This window comes from Cherax quadricarinatus, chromosome 58, assembly GCF_038502225.1.
Source record: "Cherax quadricarinatus isolate ZL_2023a chromosome 58, ASM3850222v1, whole genome shotgun sequence".
Taxonomy (NCBI): Eukaryota; Metazoa; Arthropoda; class Malacostraca; order Decapoda; family Parastacidae; genus Cherax; species Cherax quadricarinatus.
The window spans coordinates 13974596-13995983 of record NC_091349.1 but is presented as its reverse complement, the minus strand read 5'-3'; the positions used below and the strand labels follow the sequence as shown (position 1 = coordinate 13995983).

The window sequence follows — 21388 nt, the reverse complement described above, 5'->3', positions numbered from 1 at the left end:
AAAAACGTCAACAAAGCCGAGTCAGCGCTTCTTACGCAATATGTTGCATCAGTGCTGTCACCATGCCTGTTATAAATGGCTGTAATTCCTTTTAGAAACATCGTACAAGGATAATAATTATACCAGCGTGTAGCCAGAAAGTTCAGCTATTTTTTGGTAACAATAACTCATTTTTCATATATTTTCGATTTTTTTTTGCTCCGCGTGCGGGAACCCTGAATCTACCCTTAAAAAGAGAAACTTTTGTTTTTCTTTTTGGGCCACCCTGCCTTGGTGGGATACAGCCGGTTTGTTGAAAGAAAAGAAAGCTAGAATATTTTACTCGAATAACTTAAATTCTGGTAGTTGTATTAAAGTGAAGTAACTGATTAAATTGTCACTTATTTTTATTTGTCTTTTGGTGTTCATTGTTGATCTGTTGAAAATATGATTTTTAAAAGGAGATAGTTTTTTACAAACATTTTTCCTGTTCTTTATACATACTTTATAAAAACTTTGTTCATGTTTCTTTGTAAAGTGCTTTAAAGCCCCCACTAAATATGAGCTACTTTTGTCATTCACCCAGACTGTTTGGTGTTAAAAGCACAGTCAAATCCCATTCTTCCAAACCCTTTCATCTATAAATATTGTATTAAGCCACATATATAAATAACCCACACATTGGGGAGAGGAGCTTACAATAACATTTCGGTCCAAGTCGGGCTGAAATGTCGTCTTGAGCTCATCTCTACTATGTGCAGGTTATTTGTACATTGTTCCAGTCATAGTATTGTGCCTTTTTTGTTTTTTCCTTTATTAAGCCACACTTTATTCTTCTAGACACTCCGTATCCATCGCTCTAAACTTGATGGGTCAGAACAGCAGGTTATAGTGTCTGCTGAAGTTGTTCATCCCGACGGCATTGCAGTGGACTGGATTGCCCGCAACTTGTACTGGACAGATGCTGGCCCTGATCGCATTGAAGTTGCAAGACTCAATGGAACTTCAAGAAAGGTTTATTGCATAAATTTTCATTCACTTGTGTGTTAATATCTTGAGAGTGTAATATTTACATAATATTAGTCATAAGAGCTTCTTGTAAAGGCTTTAAACCTGGGGTACACCATGGTTGATTAGCTGTTTTTATTTACACAAGCTAAGATATGCTTGTGGTGTTCTGTCTTTCAGTATTTTATAAAATATGTACAATGGTCCTTTGAGTTACGATTTACTCTCATAGAGGAATTTAGATTTGAAATGTGATAAAACATTATTATAATTATTATTTTTATTACTGTTTAATTATTATTATGGTTGGCACATGTGGGTGGGGCTCAGCTACCCAGTGATGTGTTAGCTTGCCTGATGAGTGACGTGTGAGCCAATAGAAACATCACATTTGGTGCATGTATGGCTTTCCACAATCAACCATCTCTGTTGTTATCAAGCAAATAGAAATAATAAAGAATATATAAGTGAAAAAGGCCAGAGAGAGTATCATAGAGATAGAAAGACTGTTGGTATTGTGGATAAGAGAGAAGCAGATGAAGGGAGATACATTGCCTGCAGATTACATCTGTGAGTGTTCAAGTCGTATGTTCAGTAAAAGTTATACTTTCAGGGTCTTCGAACGAATTACCAAAAAAGTGTGTATTTTAGGGTTTCATTTACGATAGTTTTGATGCATGATACATCTTCTGGAATGGATAATTGTTGTGACTTGAGGGACCACTGTATTTGTTGCCTGATTTTGCTTTCCCCATTTCATTACAGGGTACTTGCATGAAATTACATCTTGCAATTTTCATATTTGTAATCTATTCTGTCAGAAAATGTCTTAATAAACAAAGCAACATGGTCCTTACTCAAATGTTTGTTTCCTCATGAATTGTTTTTCATTATTGTTTAGGGATTTGCCTGACTGCTTGCAAAAAGATTTCATTCTGCTGCATTGTGCAGTTAGACTGGTATCTTTGCTCCCAAACTTGGTTCCTTCCTCCTAATCCTTACTTGAATGAGCTGCTATTAACAACCTATCAAAGCGAGAACTGAATTTATAGTTTATTTATTGACATTTAAATTTATGAAGCTTATTGAACCCAAATATCTTGCTGATGGACTTGTAGCTTTTACATCATACTTGGAAATGCTTCTGCAAATTGCTGCAGACCCCTTTTAGACTAATCTAGCCTCATACTGTTGGGAAGAATGCATCTGCAAAAAGAGCCTTTTCTTGTGTGGCTCCCTCCTAGATTGTTTAGCAGGTTGCTGGTGTCTCAAGAGTTGGGAATCTATTCATGCTTTCAACCTGTAGGATACCTGGAGGATTTTTCTGGGGGTCAATGACCTGCTTGGTTCAGTCGCAGACCAAGCTGCCTGGTGGATCAGGGTATGATCAACCAGGCTGTTACTGCTGGTTGCATGCAATCCAATGTATGAGCGACAGCCTGGATGGTCTGAAACTAATCTGAGGAACTTGTCAAGTTCCCTCTTGTAGACAGCTGGAAGTTTTACATGAATGGTATACAATACCGACAAGATGAGAATTAGACACATGCAGCACCTGGGTATCTTTATTATAGACGTTTTGCTGTCCAGTGGTTTTATCGATACAAATTCAAGGACATAATTGGAAGACAGTAGAACCATATACAAAAGATAAGGTAGTCAGTCCCTCAGCCTTGGAGTTAGTGAATAGCACCGTAATAGTGAAGATTCTAGAGCACAGGCAAGAAGGCTGGCACTTATATACGTACTTCCGTCAGATGGTAAGGGACGTGTAGCAGACGAAGACATTGTCACTGGTAGGCGGGATTCCCCAGTGGAAGTAGGTCATACTCAAGGGATGGGTCAGAAGTATGTGGAGATATCCTTTGAACCAAGATTCTGTATTGTATACCATTGTATATCATTCATGTGCAACTTGTCAGACACTGCAACATCTTCTCTGCTCCTGACCCATCCCTTGGGTATGACCTACTTCAGCTGGGAAATCCCGCCTATCAGTGACAATGTCTTCGTCTGCTACAGGTCCCTTACCATCTGACAGCAGTATATAAGCGCCAGCCTTCTTGCCTGTGCTCCAGAATCTTCATAACTATGGTGCTTTTCACCAACTCCAAGGCTGAAGGACTGATTGCCTTTTTCTTTTGTATATAGTTCTACTGTCTTTCAATTATGTCCTTGAATTTGTATTGACAAAGCCACTGGATGGCAAAAGTCTGCAATAGAGATACCCAGATGTTGCACATGTGTCTAATTTTCTGCCAGAAGTTTGTTGGTAATTACCCATATGCATGAAGAGCATTGAAAAGTTGGGGTCCTTCGTACTCATAATATAGAGTTGTTAGGTAAAAGCACATCAGTGCAACTAATGTGACATTTTATTGTAGCAATGTTTCTCTCTCCAAGAGCTTTGTCAAGCCATAGCAGCTCAACAAAGCTCCTGGAGAGTGAAATGTTTCCACGGTAAAATGTCACATTAGTTACACTTGTGTCCTTTCACCTAACATATTGTCGGTAATTCTACCAACATTATTATTCATAGGGTTCTCTCTTATTGTACTTATTGCATCCCTCCCCCTTTCCTTTTTTTATAGGTAATTTGCACCCTCTGCTAGGTCTGGTTTTCAACTCCTACCTTGAGTTTTTAGTTGTTAATTATGATGTACCTTTCTTACTTCAATTCCAAAGAATACAGTTGAAGAAACTTTAAGCATTCTTCAGTAGTTAAGATGTTTGATTGAATTTATACAAACAATGACAGTTCTCTGTTTTCCAGCTTGGCAATCTCATCTGCCTTGATGGGGACTGTTAGTATGCAATGGTATTTTAGCTTGAAGAGAGCAAGTGACTTAGAGTATTATGACTTGCTCAAAACATTGAACCTTAACTCTAATGAATCGTTTTTACTTTGTCCTGTACACCTTTTCGGCCTTTATTTCCTCCATTTTTCCATAGCAGATCAACTGAAACTTGTCCTCATTAAGCAACATATTGCTGTCTAGGCCACTGGATCACGTGATTTATATCTGCTTGAAGACACGCTGTGTCTTCAACAGATGCCACTTTCATAGAGATCTTGATTGTCATCAGCAAGTGTTATGGTGCCATGATTTATGTCCATGTCAAAATTGGACATGAAAATGAGAAGCAGAAGTGGGGTGAGTACTGTGCCTTGAGGAACAGCTTCTCACTGTGGCAGCCTCTGACTTCACTGTTTACTAGTACTCTCTGGGCTCTATTTGTTAAAAAGTTATGTATCCATCTGTCCACTTAGTTTATTTTTGCATGTATTTTGTGCATTATTCCACCATGGTTCCACTTCAAGGCTTTTGCAAAATCAGGTACACAACATAGACATTTAAGTGGTGCTGATAACATTCAACAGTGGCATTAAGATATTTATTCTTTTAAATCAGGCCTGTAGACCTAAGCCCTAAGTTACTGTTAGTTGGTAACTGATAATCTATTTTAGGAATGGATTTTCTCAGAAAAGTTGCTCACACTATTTACCTGCATTCAGAGTAACTGGTTAGTTGGATTAGAGGGTAATCTAAATTGTGATATTTGCACATTGCTGGAAAGACAGCTGTTGAGCAAGTGATGATTAATGTTTCCTTCTTTGGGTCGGCATATCTTGGTGGGAAATGACCTCTATATTAAAAAGTTAATTAAAGATCTTACTGAACATTAGTAGGTACAGTGGACCCTCGACCAGCGATGGCATCGATTAACAATAAATCCGACTAGCGATACATTTTAACGCAAAAATTTTGCCTCGACTAGCGCTAAAAAACTCGACCAACACTATTCGTTCCGTCTGAGATGCGTCCACTTCTGGCCAGTGTTTACAAGCCAGCCAGCCACCGCGGTCGCTTCCAAGCATACAATCGGAACATTTCATATTATCACAGCCTTTTTAGTGATTGCACCTGCAAAATAAGTCACCATGGGCCCCAAGAAAGCTTCTAGTGCCAACCCTACAGCAAAAAGGGTGAGAATTACTGTGGATATAAAGAAAGAGATCATTGCTAAGTATGAAAGTGGAGTGCGTGTGTCTGAGCTGGCCAGGTTGTACACAAAACCCCAATCAACCATTGCTACTATTGTGGCCAAGAAAACAGCAATCAAGGAAGCTGTTCTTGCCAAAGGTGCAACTATGTTTTCGAAACTGAGATCGCAAGTGATAGAAGATGTTGAGAGACTGTTATTGGTGTGGATAAACGAAAAACAGATAGCAGGAAATAGCATCTCTCAAGCAATCTTATGTGAAAAGGCTAGGAAGTTGCATGAGGATTTAATTAGAAAAAATGCCAGCAACTAGTGGTGATGTGAGTTTATGGCCAGCAAAGGTTGGTTTGAGAGATTTAAGAATCGTAGTGGCATACATAGTGTGATAAGGCATGGTGAGGCTGCCAGTTTGGACCAAAAAGCAGCTGAAAAATATGTGCAGGAATTCAAGGAGTACATAGACAGTGAAGAATTGAAACCTGAACAAGTGTTTAATTGTGACACTGACAATGTTGTGAAACACTTTAGGAATGTCATAAAGGAACGGGAGGTACAGGCCTCTGTGGACAGATATGTTGTGCGACAGAGGTCCAGTGACTCTCAAGCTGGTCCTAGTGGCATTAAAAGAAGAAGGGAAGTAACCCCGAAAAAGGACTTGCCACCTCAAGTCCTAATGGAAGGGGATTCCCCTTCTAAACACTAAGAAGATCAACACTCTCCCCTCCTCCCATCCCATCAATCATCACCAGATCTTCAATAAAGGTAAGTGTCATGTAACTGTGCATGTCTTCTTCAGTTTGTGTGTATGAAAATTAATATTTCATGTGGTAAAAATTTTTTTTTTTCAATACTTTGGGGTGTCTTGCACGGATTAATTGATTTCCATTATTTCTTATGGGGAAAATTAACTTGACTAACGATTATTTCGATTAACGATGAGCTCTCAGGAACGGATTAATATCGCTGGTTGAGGGTCCACTGTACTTTATTTCATAATTTTTTTTATACAGTGTTATCAGTCATGCTTTAAGTGTTATTTAATTAAATATGCTTGCATTTACAGATCCTTATTGCTGACAATCTTGATGAACCAAGAGCCATCACTATAGACCCAGATGGTGGACTGATGTTCTGGACAGACTGGGGGACAAATCCAAAGATTGAGCGTGCTGCCCTTGATGGCTCGATGCGACAGGTTGTAATCAACTCTGGCCTTGGATGGCCAAATGGTGTAGCAATTGATACTGAACTGAGAAAAATATATTGGTGTGATGCTAAGGAAGACAAAATAGAGGTAAATTTAATGGAATGTCTTTTTTATCTTGTATATCTTAAATGTCTTGTATCCTAAGGCAGTTACAATACTTGAGGGGTTAACTCAAATAGGCTCCTCATTTTGATACTTAAATTATAATATTTTGCTTAAAAAATGCTGAAGACATTGATGAAATACAGGATTTGGCTATCATAAGCAGGTTGGTAGACAGCAACCACCCAGGGAAGTACTACCGTCCTGCCAGATGACTGTGAAACAAAAACCTGTAACTGTTTTGCATGATGGTAGGATTGCTGGTTTTCTTTTTCTGTCTCATAAACACGCTAGATAACAGGGATATCTTGCTACTCCTACTTACACTTTGGTCACACTTCACAGACACACACATGCATATATATATATACATACATCTAGGTTTTTCTCCTTATTCTAAATAGCTCTTGTTCTTTTTTATTTCTTCTATTGTCCATGGGGAAGTGGAAAAGAATCTTTCCTCCGTAAGCCATGCGTGTCGTATGAGGCGACTAAAATGCCGGGAGCAATGGGCTAGTAACCCCTTCTCCTGTATACATTTACTAAAAAAGAGAAGAAGAAAAACTTTATAAAACTGGGTTGTTTAAATGTGCGTGGATGTAGTGCGGATGACAAGAAACAGATGATTGCTGATGTTATGAATGAAAAGAAGTTGGATGTCCTGGCTCTAAGCGAAACAAAGCTGAAGGGGGTAGGAGAGTTTCAGTGGGGGGAAATAAATGGGATTAAATCTGGAGTATCTGAGAGAGTTAGAGCAAAGGAAGGGGTAGCAGTAATGTTAAATGATCAGTTATGGAAGGAGAAAAGAGAATATGAATGTGTAAATTCGAGAATTATGTGGATTAAAGTAAAGGTTGGATGCGAGAAGTGGGTCATAATAAGCGTGTATGCACCTGGAGAAGAGAGGAATGCAGAGGAGAGAGAGAGATTTTGGGAGATGTTAAGTGAATGTATAGGAGCCTTTGAACCAAGTGAGAGAGTAATTGTGGTAGGGGACCTGAATGCTAAAGTAGGAGAAACTTTTAGAGAGGGTGTGGTAGGTAAGTTTGGGGTGCCAGGTGTAAATGATAATGGGAGCCCTTTGATTGAACTTTGTATAGAAAGGGGTTTAGTTATAGGTAATACATATTTTAAGAAAAAGAGGATAAATAAGTATACACGATATGATGTAGGGCGAAATGACAGTAGTTTGTTGGATTATGTATTGGTAGATAAAAGACTGTTGAGTAGACTTCAGGATGTACATGTTTATCGAGGGGCCACAGATATATCAGATCACTTTCTAGTTGTAGCTACACTGAGAGTAAAAGGTAGATGGGATACAAGGAGAATAGAAGCATCAGGGAAGAGAGAGGTGAAGGTTTATAAACTAAAAGAGGAGGCAGTTAGGGTAAGATATAAACAGCTATTGGAGGATAGATGGGCTAATGAGAGCATAGGCAATGGGGTCGAAGAGGAATGGGGTAGGTTTAAAAATGTAGTGTTAGAGTGTTCAGCAGAAGTTTGTGGTTACAGGAAAGTGGGTGCAGGAGGGAAGAGGAGCGATTGGTGGAATGATGATGTAAAGAGAGTAGTAAGGGAGAAAAAGTTAGCATATGAGAAGTTTTTACAAAGTAGAAGTGATGCAAGGAGGGAAGAGTATATGGAGAAAAAGAGAGAGGTTAAGAGAGTGGTGAAGCAATGTAAAAAGAGAGCAAATGAGAGAGTGGGTGAGCTGTTATCAACAAATTTTGTTGAAAATAAGAAAAAGTTTTGGAGTGAGATTAACAAGTTAAGGAAGCCTAGAGAACAAATGGATTTGTCAGTTAAAAATAGGAGAGGAGAGTTATTAAATGGAGAGTTAGAGGTATTGGGAAGATGGAGGGAATATTTTGAGGAATTGTTAAATGTTGATGAAGATAGGGAAGCTGTGATTTCGTGTATAGGGCAAGGAGGAATAACATCTTGTAGGAGTGAGGAAGAGCCAGTTGTGAGTGTGGGGGAAGTTCGTGAGGCAGTAGGTAAAATGAAAGGGGGTAAGGCAGCCGGGATTGATGGGATAAAGATAGAAATGTTAAAAGCAGGTGGGGATATAGTTTTGGAGTGGTTGGTGCAATTATTTAATAAATGTATGGAAGAGGGTAAGGTACCTAGGGATTGGCAGAGAGCATGCATAGTTCCTTTGTATAAAGGCAAAGGGGATAAAAGAGAGTGCAAAAATTATAGGGGGATAAGTCTGTTGAGTGTACCTGGTAAAGTGTATGGTAGAGTTATAATTGAAAGAATTAAGAGTAAGACGGAGAATAGGATAGCAGATGAACAAGGAGGCTTTAGGAAAGGTAGGGGGTGTGTGGACCAGGTGTTTACAGTGAAACATATAAGTGAACAGTATTTAGATAAGGCTAAAGAGGTCTTTGTGGCATTTATGGATTTGGAAAAGGCGTATGACAGGGTGGATAGGGGGGCAATGTGGCAGATGTTGCAAGTGTATGGTGTAGGAGGTAGGTTACTGAAAGCAGTGAAGAGTTTTTACGAGGATAGTGAGGCTCAAGTTAGAGTATGTAGAAAAGAGGGAAATTTTTTCCCAGTAAAAGTAGGCCTTAGACAAGGATGTGTGATGTCACCGTGGTTGTTTAATATATTTATAGATGGGGTTGTAAGAGAAGTAAATGCGAGGGTCTTGGCAAGAGGCGTGGAGTTAAAAGATAAAGAATCACACACAGGGTGGGAGTTGTCACAGTTGCTCTTTGCTGATGACACTGTGCTCTTGGGAGATTCTGAAGAGAAGCTGCAGAGATTGGTGGATGAATTTGGTAGGGTGTGCAAAAGAAGAAAATTAAAGGTGAATACAGGAAAGAGTAAGGTTATGAGGATAACAAAAAGATTAGGTGATGAAAGATTGAATATCAGATTGGAGGGAGAGAGTATGGAGGAGGTGAACGTATTCAGATATTTGGGAGTGGACGTGTCAGCGGATGGGTCTATGAAAGATGAGGTGAATCATAGAATTGATGAGGGAAAAAGAGTGAGTGGTGCACTTAGGAGTCTGTGGAGACAGAGAACTTTGTCCTTGGAGGCAAAGAGGGGAATGTATGAGAGTATAGTTTTACCAACGCTCTTATATGGGTGTGAAGCATGGGTGATGAATGTTGCAGCGAGGAGAAGGCTGGAGGCAGTGGAGATGTCGTGTCTGAGGGCAATGTGTGGTGTGAATATAATGCAGAGAATTCGTAGTTTGGAAGTTAGGAGGAGGTGCGGGATTACCAAAACTGTTGTCCAGAGGGCTGAGGAAGGGTTGTTGAGGTGGTTCGGACATGTAGAGAGAATGGAGCGAAACAGAATAACTTCAAGAGTGTATCAGTCTGTAGTGGAAGGAAGGCGGGGTAGGGGTCGGCCTAGGAAGGGTTGGAGGGAGGGGGTAAAGGAGGTTTTGTGTGCGAGGGGCTTGGACTTCCAGCAGGCATGCGTGAGCGTGTTTGATAGGAGTGAATGGAGACAAATGGTTTTTAATACTTGACGTGCTGTTGGAGTGTGAGCAAAGTAACATTTATGAAGGGATTCAGGGAAACCGGCAGGCCGGACTTGAGTCCTGGAAATGGGAAGTACAGTGCCTGCACTCTGAAGGAGGGGTGTTAATGTTGCAGTTTAAAAACTGTAGTGTAAAGCACCCTTCTGGCAAGACAGTGATGGAGTGAATGATGGTGAAAGTTTTTCTTTTTCGGGCCACCCTGCCTTGGTGGGAATCGGCCAGTGTGATAATAAAAAAAAAAAAATAATAAATAAAGCATAACAGGTGCCAGTTACATGCATTTAGAAGCAAGGAATATCAGTTGTCTCATTATATACATTATATTGAAATAGGAAAGTAAAATGCCAATAGAGGTTTAAAGCTTGGATTTAATGCATTGAATACAGTGGACCCCTGACCAATGAAGGCATCGTCTAACAATAAATTCGACTAACGAAGCGTCTGAGCGTAAAAATTTTGGCCCGACCAACGATGAAAAACTCGACCAACATGATTTGTCCCAAACGCGTCCATGTTTCCCGTCTGGCCTGAGCTCGCCTTAGCTGCCCTGCCTTCAGTTGGTGTGCCAGTGTTTACAAGCCAGTCTGGTCGCATCCACGCATACATTCAATACATTTTGTATTATTCCAGTGTTTTTAGTGCTTTTAACTACAAAATAAGCCACCATGGGCCCCAAGAAAGCTTCTAGAGCCAACCCTGTAGTAAATTGGCTGAGAATTACAATTGAAATGAAGGAGATCATCACAAAGTATGAAACTGGAGTGTGTGTCTCCGAGCTGGCCAGATTGTATAACAATCAACCATCGCTACTATCTTGGCCAACAGAAAGGCAATCAAGGAAGCTGTTGTTGCAAAAGGTGCAAGTATCTTTTCAAAACACAGATCGCAAGTACTCGAAGATGTTGAGAGACTGTTATTGGTGTGGATAAACGAAAAACAGATATCAGAAGATAGCACCTCTCAAGCGATCATATGTGAAAAGGCAAGGCAGTTGCATGTTGATTTAATTAAAAAAATGCCTGCAACTAGTGGTGATGTGAGTAATTTAAGGCCAGGTAAGTGTCATTTATTCTTCATTACACAATATACATATGTATACATGTATTGTGCATCTATCCTTCTGTTTGTGTGTAGGAAAATGTATATTTCATGTGGTAAAAATATTTTTTTCATACTTTTGGGTGTCTTGAACGGATTAATTTGATTTCCATTATTTCTTATGGGGAAAATTAATTCAACTAATGATAATTTTGTCTAACGATGAGTTCTCTGGAACGGATTATATCATTGGTCGAGGGTCCACTGTATCTTGAAACTTATTTTTATACGAGTGTTATATGCAAACTAAACATTGTACAGGATGTCAACGTTGCCCTTCTCTGTTACCAAAAATTTATTACATTATGGTAAAAATGAAAATGTAGTTCTCTGTATATGATTGCATAATTATTGTAACAAAGTTCCCTGCATTTGGATTTGGGATGATGGTCCTATCAAATGGCCCCCATGCTTTTGACTTTGTGGGGGTTTGTGAAGTACAGTATTATGTTTTCTAGATACCAGTAGCTGACACACAAACACACACTTCTAGAATAAATGATGACATTAGAAAAGTTACAGCAGATTAAATGTGTTACAGGCTGCTAGAGGTGTGCATATTGAGGTTGCATAGATTAAATGTTCATGAAGTTGTGTTAAAAACAACTGAATATTAGTTCATTTATGGTATGCAGAAAACTACATTTTCATGTGTTTCAATCTTGACAGAAAAAAAAAAATTGTGTAGACACCCTGTATATATATTATAAGTGTTGGAAAGCATTAATTACATTAGAAGAGTCAGTCTAGTGGACATGACAAAGACTTGTAAAACACGGTGGTGGGTGATTACAGGATACCACTTGTGGCCACCTGACCATACAACTAACAGGTTTAAAAAAAGTTTATGGCATACACTACCTAGATATTTATAACACTTTTTTTTTATTTATGGCAAAACATTAGGTTATTCTTATGTTAATTTTTTGGTTGCACTTTTTTGAAATGTGATTAAACAATATCATGCTATAAGGGGTTAATTTTATGGGACTATCATCCTGCCCTATGTATATGAAACAGAACCCTTTTGATTGTTTTTTCTGTCTTGTGAACATTTTTATGGTGACAGATTTCAGCCTACTTTCATACACATTATCTTTACATTTTTTTTCCCCCAACAAGTCGGCCGTCTCCCACCGAGGCAGGGTGACCCAAAAAGAAAGAAAATCCCCAAAAAGAAAATTCTTTCATCATCATTCAACACTTTCACCTCACTCACACATAATCACTGTTTTTGCCAATATCCCAAACCCCTCCTTTAGAGTGCAGGCATTGTACTTCCCATTTCCAGGACTCAAGTCCGGTTATATAAAATAACCGGTTTCCCTGAATCATTTCACTAAATATTACCCTGCTCACACTCCAACAGCTCGTCAGGTCCCAAATAGCATTTGTCTCACTCCTATCTAACACACTCGTGCACGCTTGCTGGAAGTCCAAACCCCTCGCCCACAACACCTCCTTTATCCCCCTCCCTCCAACCTATTTGAGGATGACCCCTACCCTGCCTTCCTTCCCTACAGATTTATACGCTCTCCATGTCATTCTACTTTGATCCATTCTCTCTAAATGACCAAACCACCTCAACAAACCCTCTTCAGCTCTCTGACTAATACTTTTATTAAATCCACACCTTCTCCTAATTTCCACACTCCGAATTTTCTGCATAATATTTACACCACACATTGCCCTTAGACAGGACATCTCCACAGCCTCCAACCGCCTCCTCACTGCAGCATTTACAACCCAAGCTTCACACCCATATAAGAGTGTTGGTACTACTATACTTTCATACATTCCCTTCTTAGCCTCCATAGATAAAATTTTTTACCTCCACATATACCTCAATGTACCACTTACATTTTTTCCTTCAATTCTATGATTACCCTCATCCTTCATAAATCCATCCCAAATATCTGAAAACATTCACTTCTTCCATACTACTCCTCCCCAATTTGATATCCAATTTTTCTTTACCTAAATCATTTGATACTCTCATCACCTTACTCTTTTCTATTTTCACTTTCAACTTTCTACCTTTACACACACACCCAAATTCGTCCACTAACCCTTGCAGTTTTTCTTTAGAATCTCCCATAAGCACAGTATCATCAGCAAAAAGTAACTGTGTCACTTCCCATTTTTGTATTTAATTCCCCATGATTTAATCCCACCCCTCTACTGAACAAACTAGCATTTACTTCTTTTACAACCCCATCTATAAATATATTAAACAACCATGGTGACATTACACATTTGTGTGTATTCTTAATAGTTCTTATTCCTGCAGGATTTGTTTCCAGTTTAGGAGGCCTGCACAGATTGGCCTGTGGTCTATGATTCCCAAAACCATTACTAGATAACTGGAAGCATTTACATTTTTAACATTTTTTTTTTAATGTAGCTACAAATGCATATAATAAAAAAATTCAATTATATCTTGTCTACTAATTGCTCTCATAGATTGATTTACTTATTTTTATTAGATGGCAGCTTTAGACGGCAGTGGGAGAAGAGTAGTTCTGAGTGACCACCTTCCACATGTGTTTGGCTTTTCACTCCTGGGTGACTACTTGTACTGGACTGACTGGCAGCGGCGGAGCATCGAAAGAGTCCACAAGCTTGATGGTTAGTGATGAGGCTTGATTTGGATACGCAACATGTATTATATCAGCCTTTGGGGAGTGTGTACTGGAAGTGGCCAAAGGCAGATTAAACAGTTAAAATTAACTGGTTACCTGGTAGTGAGGGATAACTCTTTAAAGTACTTACAGGAAACCTTCACTTTATGCAAATTTGCTATTTGTGATTTCAGTTATATATGGCAAGCCTGTTTCTGACAGGAATTAGCTTTTTTTTTTTTTTTTTTTTTTTATAACACTTTGGCTGCCTCCCACCAAGGCAGGGTGACCTTAAAAAGAAACTTTCACCATCATGGAGAGCACATCAACTCAAGGTTGAGGGACTGATTACCTCATTCTCCTCCTGTTCTTCAAGATTCTCCTTTGTATGGACTGATGAAGCTACTGTGTGGCAAAACGTTTCCTCAATAAAGATACCCAAGAGTTGCACATGTGCCTAATTTATCAAGGTTGCTGTTTACCATAACCCCCAAATCCTTTTTGCATTCTGTACGGCTAAGTTCAACATCATTAAGCTGGTAGGTGCTAGGGTTATGAACATTTCTGAGCTTTAGAACTTTACATTTATCTACATTGAACTGCATCTGCCACTTACCTGACCGTGAATTGAGTTTGTCTAAGTCCTCCTGAAGTTCCGAGACATCAATGTCTGAATCAATTATCCTACCTATCTTCGTGTCATCAGCAAATTTGCTTATATCACTAGTAATTACCTCGTCAAGGTCGTTTATATATATTATAAACAGCAATGGGCCTAAAACTGATCCCTGCAGAATGCCACTTGTTACAGATCCCCACTCAGATTTAACCCCATTTATGCACACTCTTTGCTTCCTATTAGTGAGCCATGACTCGATCCATGACAGCACTTTTTCCCCAGTGCCATGAGCAGCTACTTTTTTCAACAGTCTCTGATGTGGTACTCTATCAGAAGCCTTACTAAAATCTAAATAAACAATATCGAATTCTTTATCATGATCAACGGCCTCAAAAGCCTTACTGAAGAAAGTTAATAAATTAGTTAGGCAGGAACGGCCCCTAGTGAATCCATGTTGAGTATCATTAATCAAATTATACCTATCGAGATGGCTTCTTATATTATCAGTTATAATTGACTAGTAATTTGCATACAATTGAGGTTAGGCATATTGGGCGGTAATTTGACGGTAACAGCTTGTCCCCTGCTTTAAAAATGGAAATTACCTGTTTGAAGAGATAAATTAAAAATATTAGTTAAAGGTTCACAGAGTTCCATTTTGCATTCCTTAATAACCCTTGGAAAAAGCTCATCGGGACCAGGCGATTTATTTTGCTTCAAATGGTCTGTCCGTTTGAATACCATTTCACTAGTGACTGTAATATTACATAATTTATCTTCTTCAGGCCTATTAAAAATCCTAATTATTGGGATATTATTAGTGTCTTGGAGTGAAAACCGAGAGAAAATATTAAAAATAGAGCACATTTCATTCTCTTTGTCAGTGAGAACTCCATAGTTATTTTTAAGGGGAACTATCTTATCTCTAACTTTTGTTCTACACACCTGGAAAAAACTTTTAGGGTTAGATTTCGAATCCCTAGCAACTTCAATTTCATAGTCCCGTTTAACTTTTCTTATTCCCTTTTTAACGTCCCGCTTAATGTCAATATACTAAATCATGAGAAGACCCTCACCTCTTTTGATACACCTATAAATTCCTTTCTTCTGCCCTAAAAGATATTTGAGCTTGTTATTTGATCTAGTTTCTTTATACAGGACAAGTGTTCTTTGTGCAGAAAACTGGCATATTGATAGCTCTCTTCGTTACCCCAATCCACAGATGACAAGTGTTCTCTAAGCCCATTGCAATCTGCTAAGCGAAAACCTGGGACCGTTACTGAGTTATCCCTACTATCATACTTCCATTCACTTGTGCCAAGTTCCTCTGTAATTTCTAAATTATGAACAAGGGTTTCCTTGTTTTCCAGAACCAAATCAAGCAGGTTATTTCCCCTTGTAGTCTCTGTCACAAACCGCTTCAAAAAACAATCCTGAACTACTGCTAAGAAATCATTAGATTCTAAATTCCCATTCAAGAAATTCCAATCAATCTTACTAAAGTTGAAGCCCCCTAGAATTACTACATTATCGTGCATTGTGGCCTTAACAATTTCCTCCCATAGTAGTCTCCCTTGGTCCCTATCTAAGTTTGGGGGACAGTATATCACACCTAAAATCAATTTTTCATGCCCCTCTGAAAATTTTATCCATAGAGATTGTACGTGTTATTTCAGATTTTATACCTGTTTTTATGCAACAGTTCAAGCAATCTCGGACATACAGTGCCACCCTACCCCCCTTCCTGATACTTCTGTCTACTTGGAATAATTTAAAACCCTGTATGTGACATTCAGCAGGCATGTCCTGATTTTTCGTATTGAACCACGTCTCAGTTAAGGCAAATACATCAATGTTACCTGCACTAGCAACTAATCTCAACTCGTCCATCTTATTCCTAGCACTACGAGTATTTGTGTAATATATATTTAAGGACCCTCCTTTCTCTTTACCCTTCCTGGTCCTTTCTGTTATTCCACTATACCTATTACTGTCCTAGTTATTGTTAAGATTTATAATTTCAAAGTCTAAATCCGTATTTCGACACTCTTTATTTTCCATTTCTAAACCCATACCTCTAACCAGTTTAAAATCCTAACAACAGGTGAGTGGTGCGTTGAGGTATATGTGGAGTCAAAAAACGTTATCTATGGAGGCAAAGAAGGGAATGTATGAAAGTATAGTAGTACCAACACTTATATGGGTGTGAAGCTTGGGTGGTAAATGCAGCAGCGAGGAGACGGTTGGAGGCAGTGGAGATGTCCTGTTTAAGGGCAATGTGTGGTGTAAATATTATGCAGAAAATTCGGAGTGTGGAAATTAGGAAAAGGTGTGGAGTAATAAAAGTATTAGTCAGAGTGCAGAAGAGGGGTTGTTGAGGTGGTTTGGTCATTTAGAGAGAATGGATCAAAGTAGAATGACATGGAAAGCATATAAATCTGTAGGGGAAGGAATGCGGGGTAGGGGTCGTCCTCGAAAGGGTTGGAGAGAGGGGGTAAAGGAGGTTTTGTGGGCAAGGGGCTTGGACTTCCAGCAAGCGTGCGTGAGCGTGTTAGATAGGAGTGAATGGAGACGAATGGTACTTGGGACCTGACGATCTGTTGGAGTGTGAGCAGGGTAATATTTAGTGAAGGGATTTCAGGGAAACCGGTTATTTTCGTATAGTCGGACTTGAGTCCTGGAAATGGGAAGTACAATGCCTGCACTTTAAAGGAGGGGTTTGGGATATTGGCAGTTTGGAGGGATATGCTGTGTATCTTTATATGTGTATGCTTCTAAACTGTTGCATTCTGAGCACCTCTGCAAAAACAGTGATAATGTGCGAGTGTGGTGAAAGTGTTGAATAATGATGAAAGTATTTTCTTTTTGGGGATTTTCTTTCTTTTTTGGGTCACCCTGCCTCGGTGGGAGACGGCTGACTTGTTGAAAAAAAAAAAAAACACCCTCAACTGACCTAGCAAGAATACCCACACCTTCCCTGGATAAGTGAACCCCATCCCTGGCATACATGTCATTTTGGCCATAGAAGTGGTCCCAGTTGTCGATGAATGGTACTGCATTATCCTTACAGTGTTTGTCCAGCCAACAATTAATACCAATTGCTCTGGACAGCCATTCATTTCCAACACCCCTTCTTGGCAAAATGCCACATATGACAGAGTGCCCCCCCCTTTCTTTCTAATTATGTCTATTGCTGTCCTGTACCTTCTAACTAAATCTTCACCTCTATGCTTGCCTACATCATTGCCTCGAGCACTGAGGACTCGAGTCCAGCTAACCGGTTTCCCTGAATCCCTTCACAAACTATTACCCTGCAAAGTAAAAGGACACAAGTGCAACTAATGTGACATTTTATTGTGGCAACGTTTCGCTCTCCAGGAGCTTTGTCAAGCCATTACAAACAGTACATGGACACAGAGGGTATATATAGGCTCCGAGTGAGGTGCAATACTAGTGGTAGTAGTAGTAGTGGCATAAGTTGTAGTAGTAGTAGTAGTAATACAATATGGTAGAGCAATTAACTCGTTCATGAGTAAAAGGATATAAAAGCTATTACTGGGTAACATAAAAATAGGTTAGACAAATATAGACTGGATAGAGAAGGCCTGTTTCAGTGTTCACTCTCTAATGTGCTTTGTGCAGTATTAATAGGAGAGACTATGTGATGGCAGGGTTTACTGTTTTCAGGAGGATTCTTGCTAAAACTTCAGAGATGGTGAAGCTGCCTTTGTTTTGTTTAATTGTATTCGAAACAGCGATTAGTGCTGATTCGAGGCACTTGTGTCTTCGGAAATTAGTTTCTTTCATCACTAATTGGGCGTCCCTGAATTTCATGAGATGATTGGTGGAATTTCGGTGTTGTACACAGGCGTTGTTCAAGTTATCGTTCCTACATGCGTAAATGTGTTCATTGAGGCGGGTGTCGAGGTTTCTTGCTGTTTCACCTACATAAATCTTGTCGCAGCCTCCACAGGGTATAGTGTAAACCCCTGCATTAACTGGTTCGTGGTGCTTTGATTTTGTCCTGGTCAGATCCTTTATTGAAGTGCTGGAAGTGATGGCGACTCTGGTGTTAGCTTGTGAAAGTACTTTAGAAACGTTCAGTGCAACCTGGCTGTTGGGAAGAATTATAACTTTGTTGGGAGTGATGTTGGTGCGTGGAGAATTAATGATCTGAAGAGCTCTTTTCTTGCAGTCTTGGATGAAAAAGGAAGGAAAATGTAATTCAGTGAAGGTTTGGTGAATACATGTACATTCTTCGTCAAGAAACTCAGGACTACAAATTCGGTATGCTCTTAGGAAAAACCCGATGATGATGCCTCTTTTGGTCTTAGTATCTTGACTGGAATAGAAGTGTGTGAGATCATTTTTATTGGTAGGTTTCCGATAAACTTGAAATCTTAGGTTGTCGTCTACTTTGTGAATGAGGACGTCGAGGAAAGGTAGCTTGTCATTGGACTTTTCTTCTAGTGTAAATTGGATCGCCGGTTCAACTGCGTTGAGCCTTGCCTGAAGATTCCGTACTTCAAAACGTTTGGGAGTTATTACGAGGACGTCGTCCACGTAACGTAACCAAGTGTTGCTTGAAGGGATGATGGAGAGCGAAACGTTGCCACAATAAAATGTCACATTAGTTGCACTTGTGTCCTTTTACTTTGCATATTGTCGGTAATTCTACCAACATTATTGCAACTATTACCCTGTTCATGTGCGGTAAAAATTCGCTCGGGTGCAGTTGGAGTGGGTAGTCACTGTGCATTGTCACTCATGTGATCCGCCAAGTACAGCACCACTTCACTTATTACCAATACAGGTACCATCTGACTTATGACCTGCGCGACATACGACCACTTGACTTACGACCGTGTGTCTGGCAGCAGTATAATGTGATCCTTTATGAACAACGTTTCGCCCACACAAGTAGAGGTGGTAGTAGTAGTAGTAGTTATACATGTGATGGAAAAGTCAGCTGGCACATGAGAAAGAAAGTTTACAAAAGCTATGGCTTGGGTAGCATCAAAAATAGGTTGGGCAAATGTATATGGATGGATTTGAGAAGGCATGTTTCAGTGTCCCTTCTCTATTACGTAAGAACATAAGAAAGGAGGAACACTGCAGCAGGCCTGTTGGCCCAAACTGGGCGTGTCCCTTATGTAGTAGCAATTATGTGATGTGGGAAAAGACACTTATGTACAGTTCAGGACATTTATTAAAGGAAACATTTTGCCACGAGTGGCTTCTTCAGTCCTAATACTGAAGAAACCACAGTAATAACAGCATAAAATTTTTTTTTTTTATCACACTGGCCGATTCCCACCAAGGCAGGGTGGCCCGAAAAAGAAAAACTTTCACCATCATTCACTCCATCACTGTCTTGCCAGAAGGGTGCTTTACACTACAGTTTTTAAACTGCAACATTAACACCCCTCCTTCAGAGTGCAGGCACTGTACTTCCCATCTCCAGGACTCAAGTCCGGCCTGCCGGTTTCCCTGAATCCCTTCATAAATGTTACTTTGCTCACACTCCAACAGCACGTCAAGTATTAAAAACCATTTGTCTCCATTCACTCCTATCAAACACGCTCACGCATGCCTGCTGGAAGTCCAAGCCCCTCGCACACAAAACCTCCTTTACCCCCTCCCTTCAACCTTTCCTAGGCCGACCCCTACCCCGCCTTCCTTCCACTACAGACTGATACACTCTTGAAGCCATTCTGTTTCGCTCCATTCTCTCTACATGTCCGAACCACCTCAACAACCCTTCCTCAGCCCTGTGGACAACAGTTTTGGTAATCCCGCACCTCCTCCTAACTTCCAAACTACGAATTCTCTGCATTATATGCATAAAAATGTAAAGTAAAACCTTGGGTAGTTCCAAATTTAGGTTGGATAAATACATAAGTGAGAGGGGTTGGATTTGAGTGGGACTTGCACACTAGCTAGTGGATTTATCAGAGCTTATTGTTAAGGTAGAACTGAGGTTGGTTGGGCAAATATTTTGTTGGCGGGTTAGATTGTTGAAGGACCTGCCCAGTATGAGCCAACAGGCCTACTGCAGTGTTCTTCCTTTCTTACGTTCTTATTGCTTGGGTAGCATTGAGGATGGGTTGGGTAAATGTTCACTTAGTGGGATGTATTTGTGAAGGACTTGCCTAGTATAAGCCAATGGACCTGCTGCAGTGTTCCTCCTTTCTTATGTTCTTTTTAATGCTGAAAAATAGTCCAATGACAAGCTACCTTTTCTAAAAGGGACACTGAAACATGCCTTCTCAAATCCATCCATATACATTTGCCCAACCTATCTTTTATGCTACCCAAGCCATAGCTTTTGTAATCTTCCTTTGTCACGTACTAGCTAACTTTTCCAGCACATGTATAACTACTACTACTACTACTACTACCCTGTATGTCGGCAATATTCTAGGGTTCGACTCACGGCCATTTTGACTTATGACCGGTTGGTCGGAACCAAGCTCAGTCATAAGTCGGATGGTACCTGTATTTCATTATATCGCTCTAAAATGGTTTATAATGACATTCTTAGAATAGACTTAAAAAGAAAAAAAATTGTTTTGGAATGGCAAATCTAATTGAGCTAATATAGTGTGTGAAGGAGGGTGATGCGTGAGCCTGTTTTTCCCTTTCCTTATTGAGACTACGTAAATAATGAAACTACCTTTCTTGAAGATTTGCCATTAAAAAAATGTGAGTGCTTTATATATGCTTAAAAGGAAAGTAGTGAGGGAGATGGTGAATAAAGTGATGAATCAGGGAGACAGTGAAGGAGGCATTGAGGAAAGCCATGAATGGTTGACTTACAGCAGGCAGTGAAGCATTGAAAGGTAGTGAATCGGTGGGAAGTGATGAGAGGGGTACTGATTCAGTGAGGGAGGCAGTGAGAGGGAACTGGAAGATGATGCTGGGGAGGAAGGCACTGGGTCACTGTCACCCCATTGTAAAATCAAAATATCGTAAGTTGAGCTATTGTGCAGCGAGGAGCATCTGTAATTAGATTATTAGTAGGAACCTGAAAGTTTATATTAAGGATTATAGTGGAAATTGAGAGGAAATGTGGGGTGACCAAGGGTTTACTTCAGAGTTGAGGAGGGGTTTTTGAGGTGGTTTTGCAATGTAAAGAGGATGGACTGGAATAGGTTGATGAAGAGGGTGTATAAATCTGAAATAGAAAGAAGGGGGAGGGATCATCCCAGAAACAGTTGGTGGAAGGAGGTACAGGAGGC

The 21388-nt window shown here is 39.8% G+C and overlaps 1 protein-coding gene across 2 annotated transcripts in view; it reads left to right on the top strand.

Annotated features, from left to right (window-relative positions):
* arr (low-density lipoprotein receptor-related protein 6) overlaps positions 1-21388 on the top strand; it is a 172474-nt gene that overhangs the window by 74973 nt on the left and 76113 nt on the right. For both annotated transcript variants that reach the window (XM_053790208.2, XM_053790209.2), the window contains 3 exons: positions 820-993; positions 6056-6286; positions 13394-13535. In XM_053790208.2, the coding sequence (XP_053646183.1) occupies positions 820-993; positions 6056-6286; positions 13394-13535 (547 nt within the window). The remainder of the gene's footprint in view (positions 1-819; positions 994-6055; positions 6287-13393; positions 13536-21388) is intronic.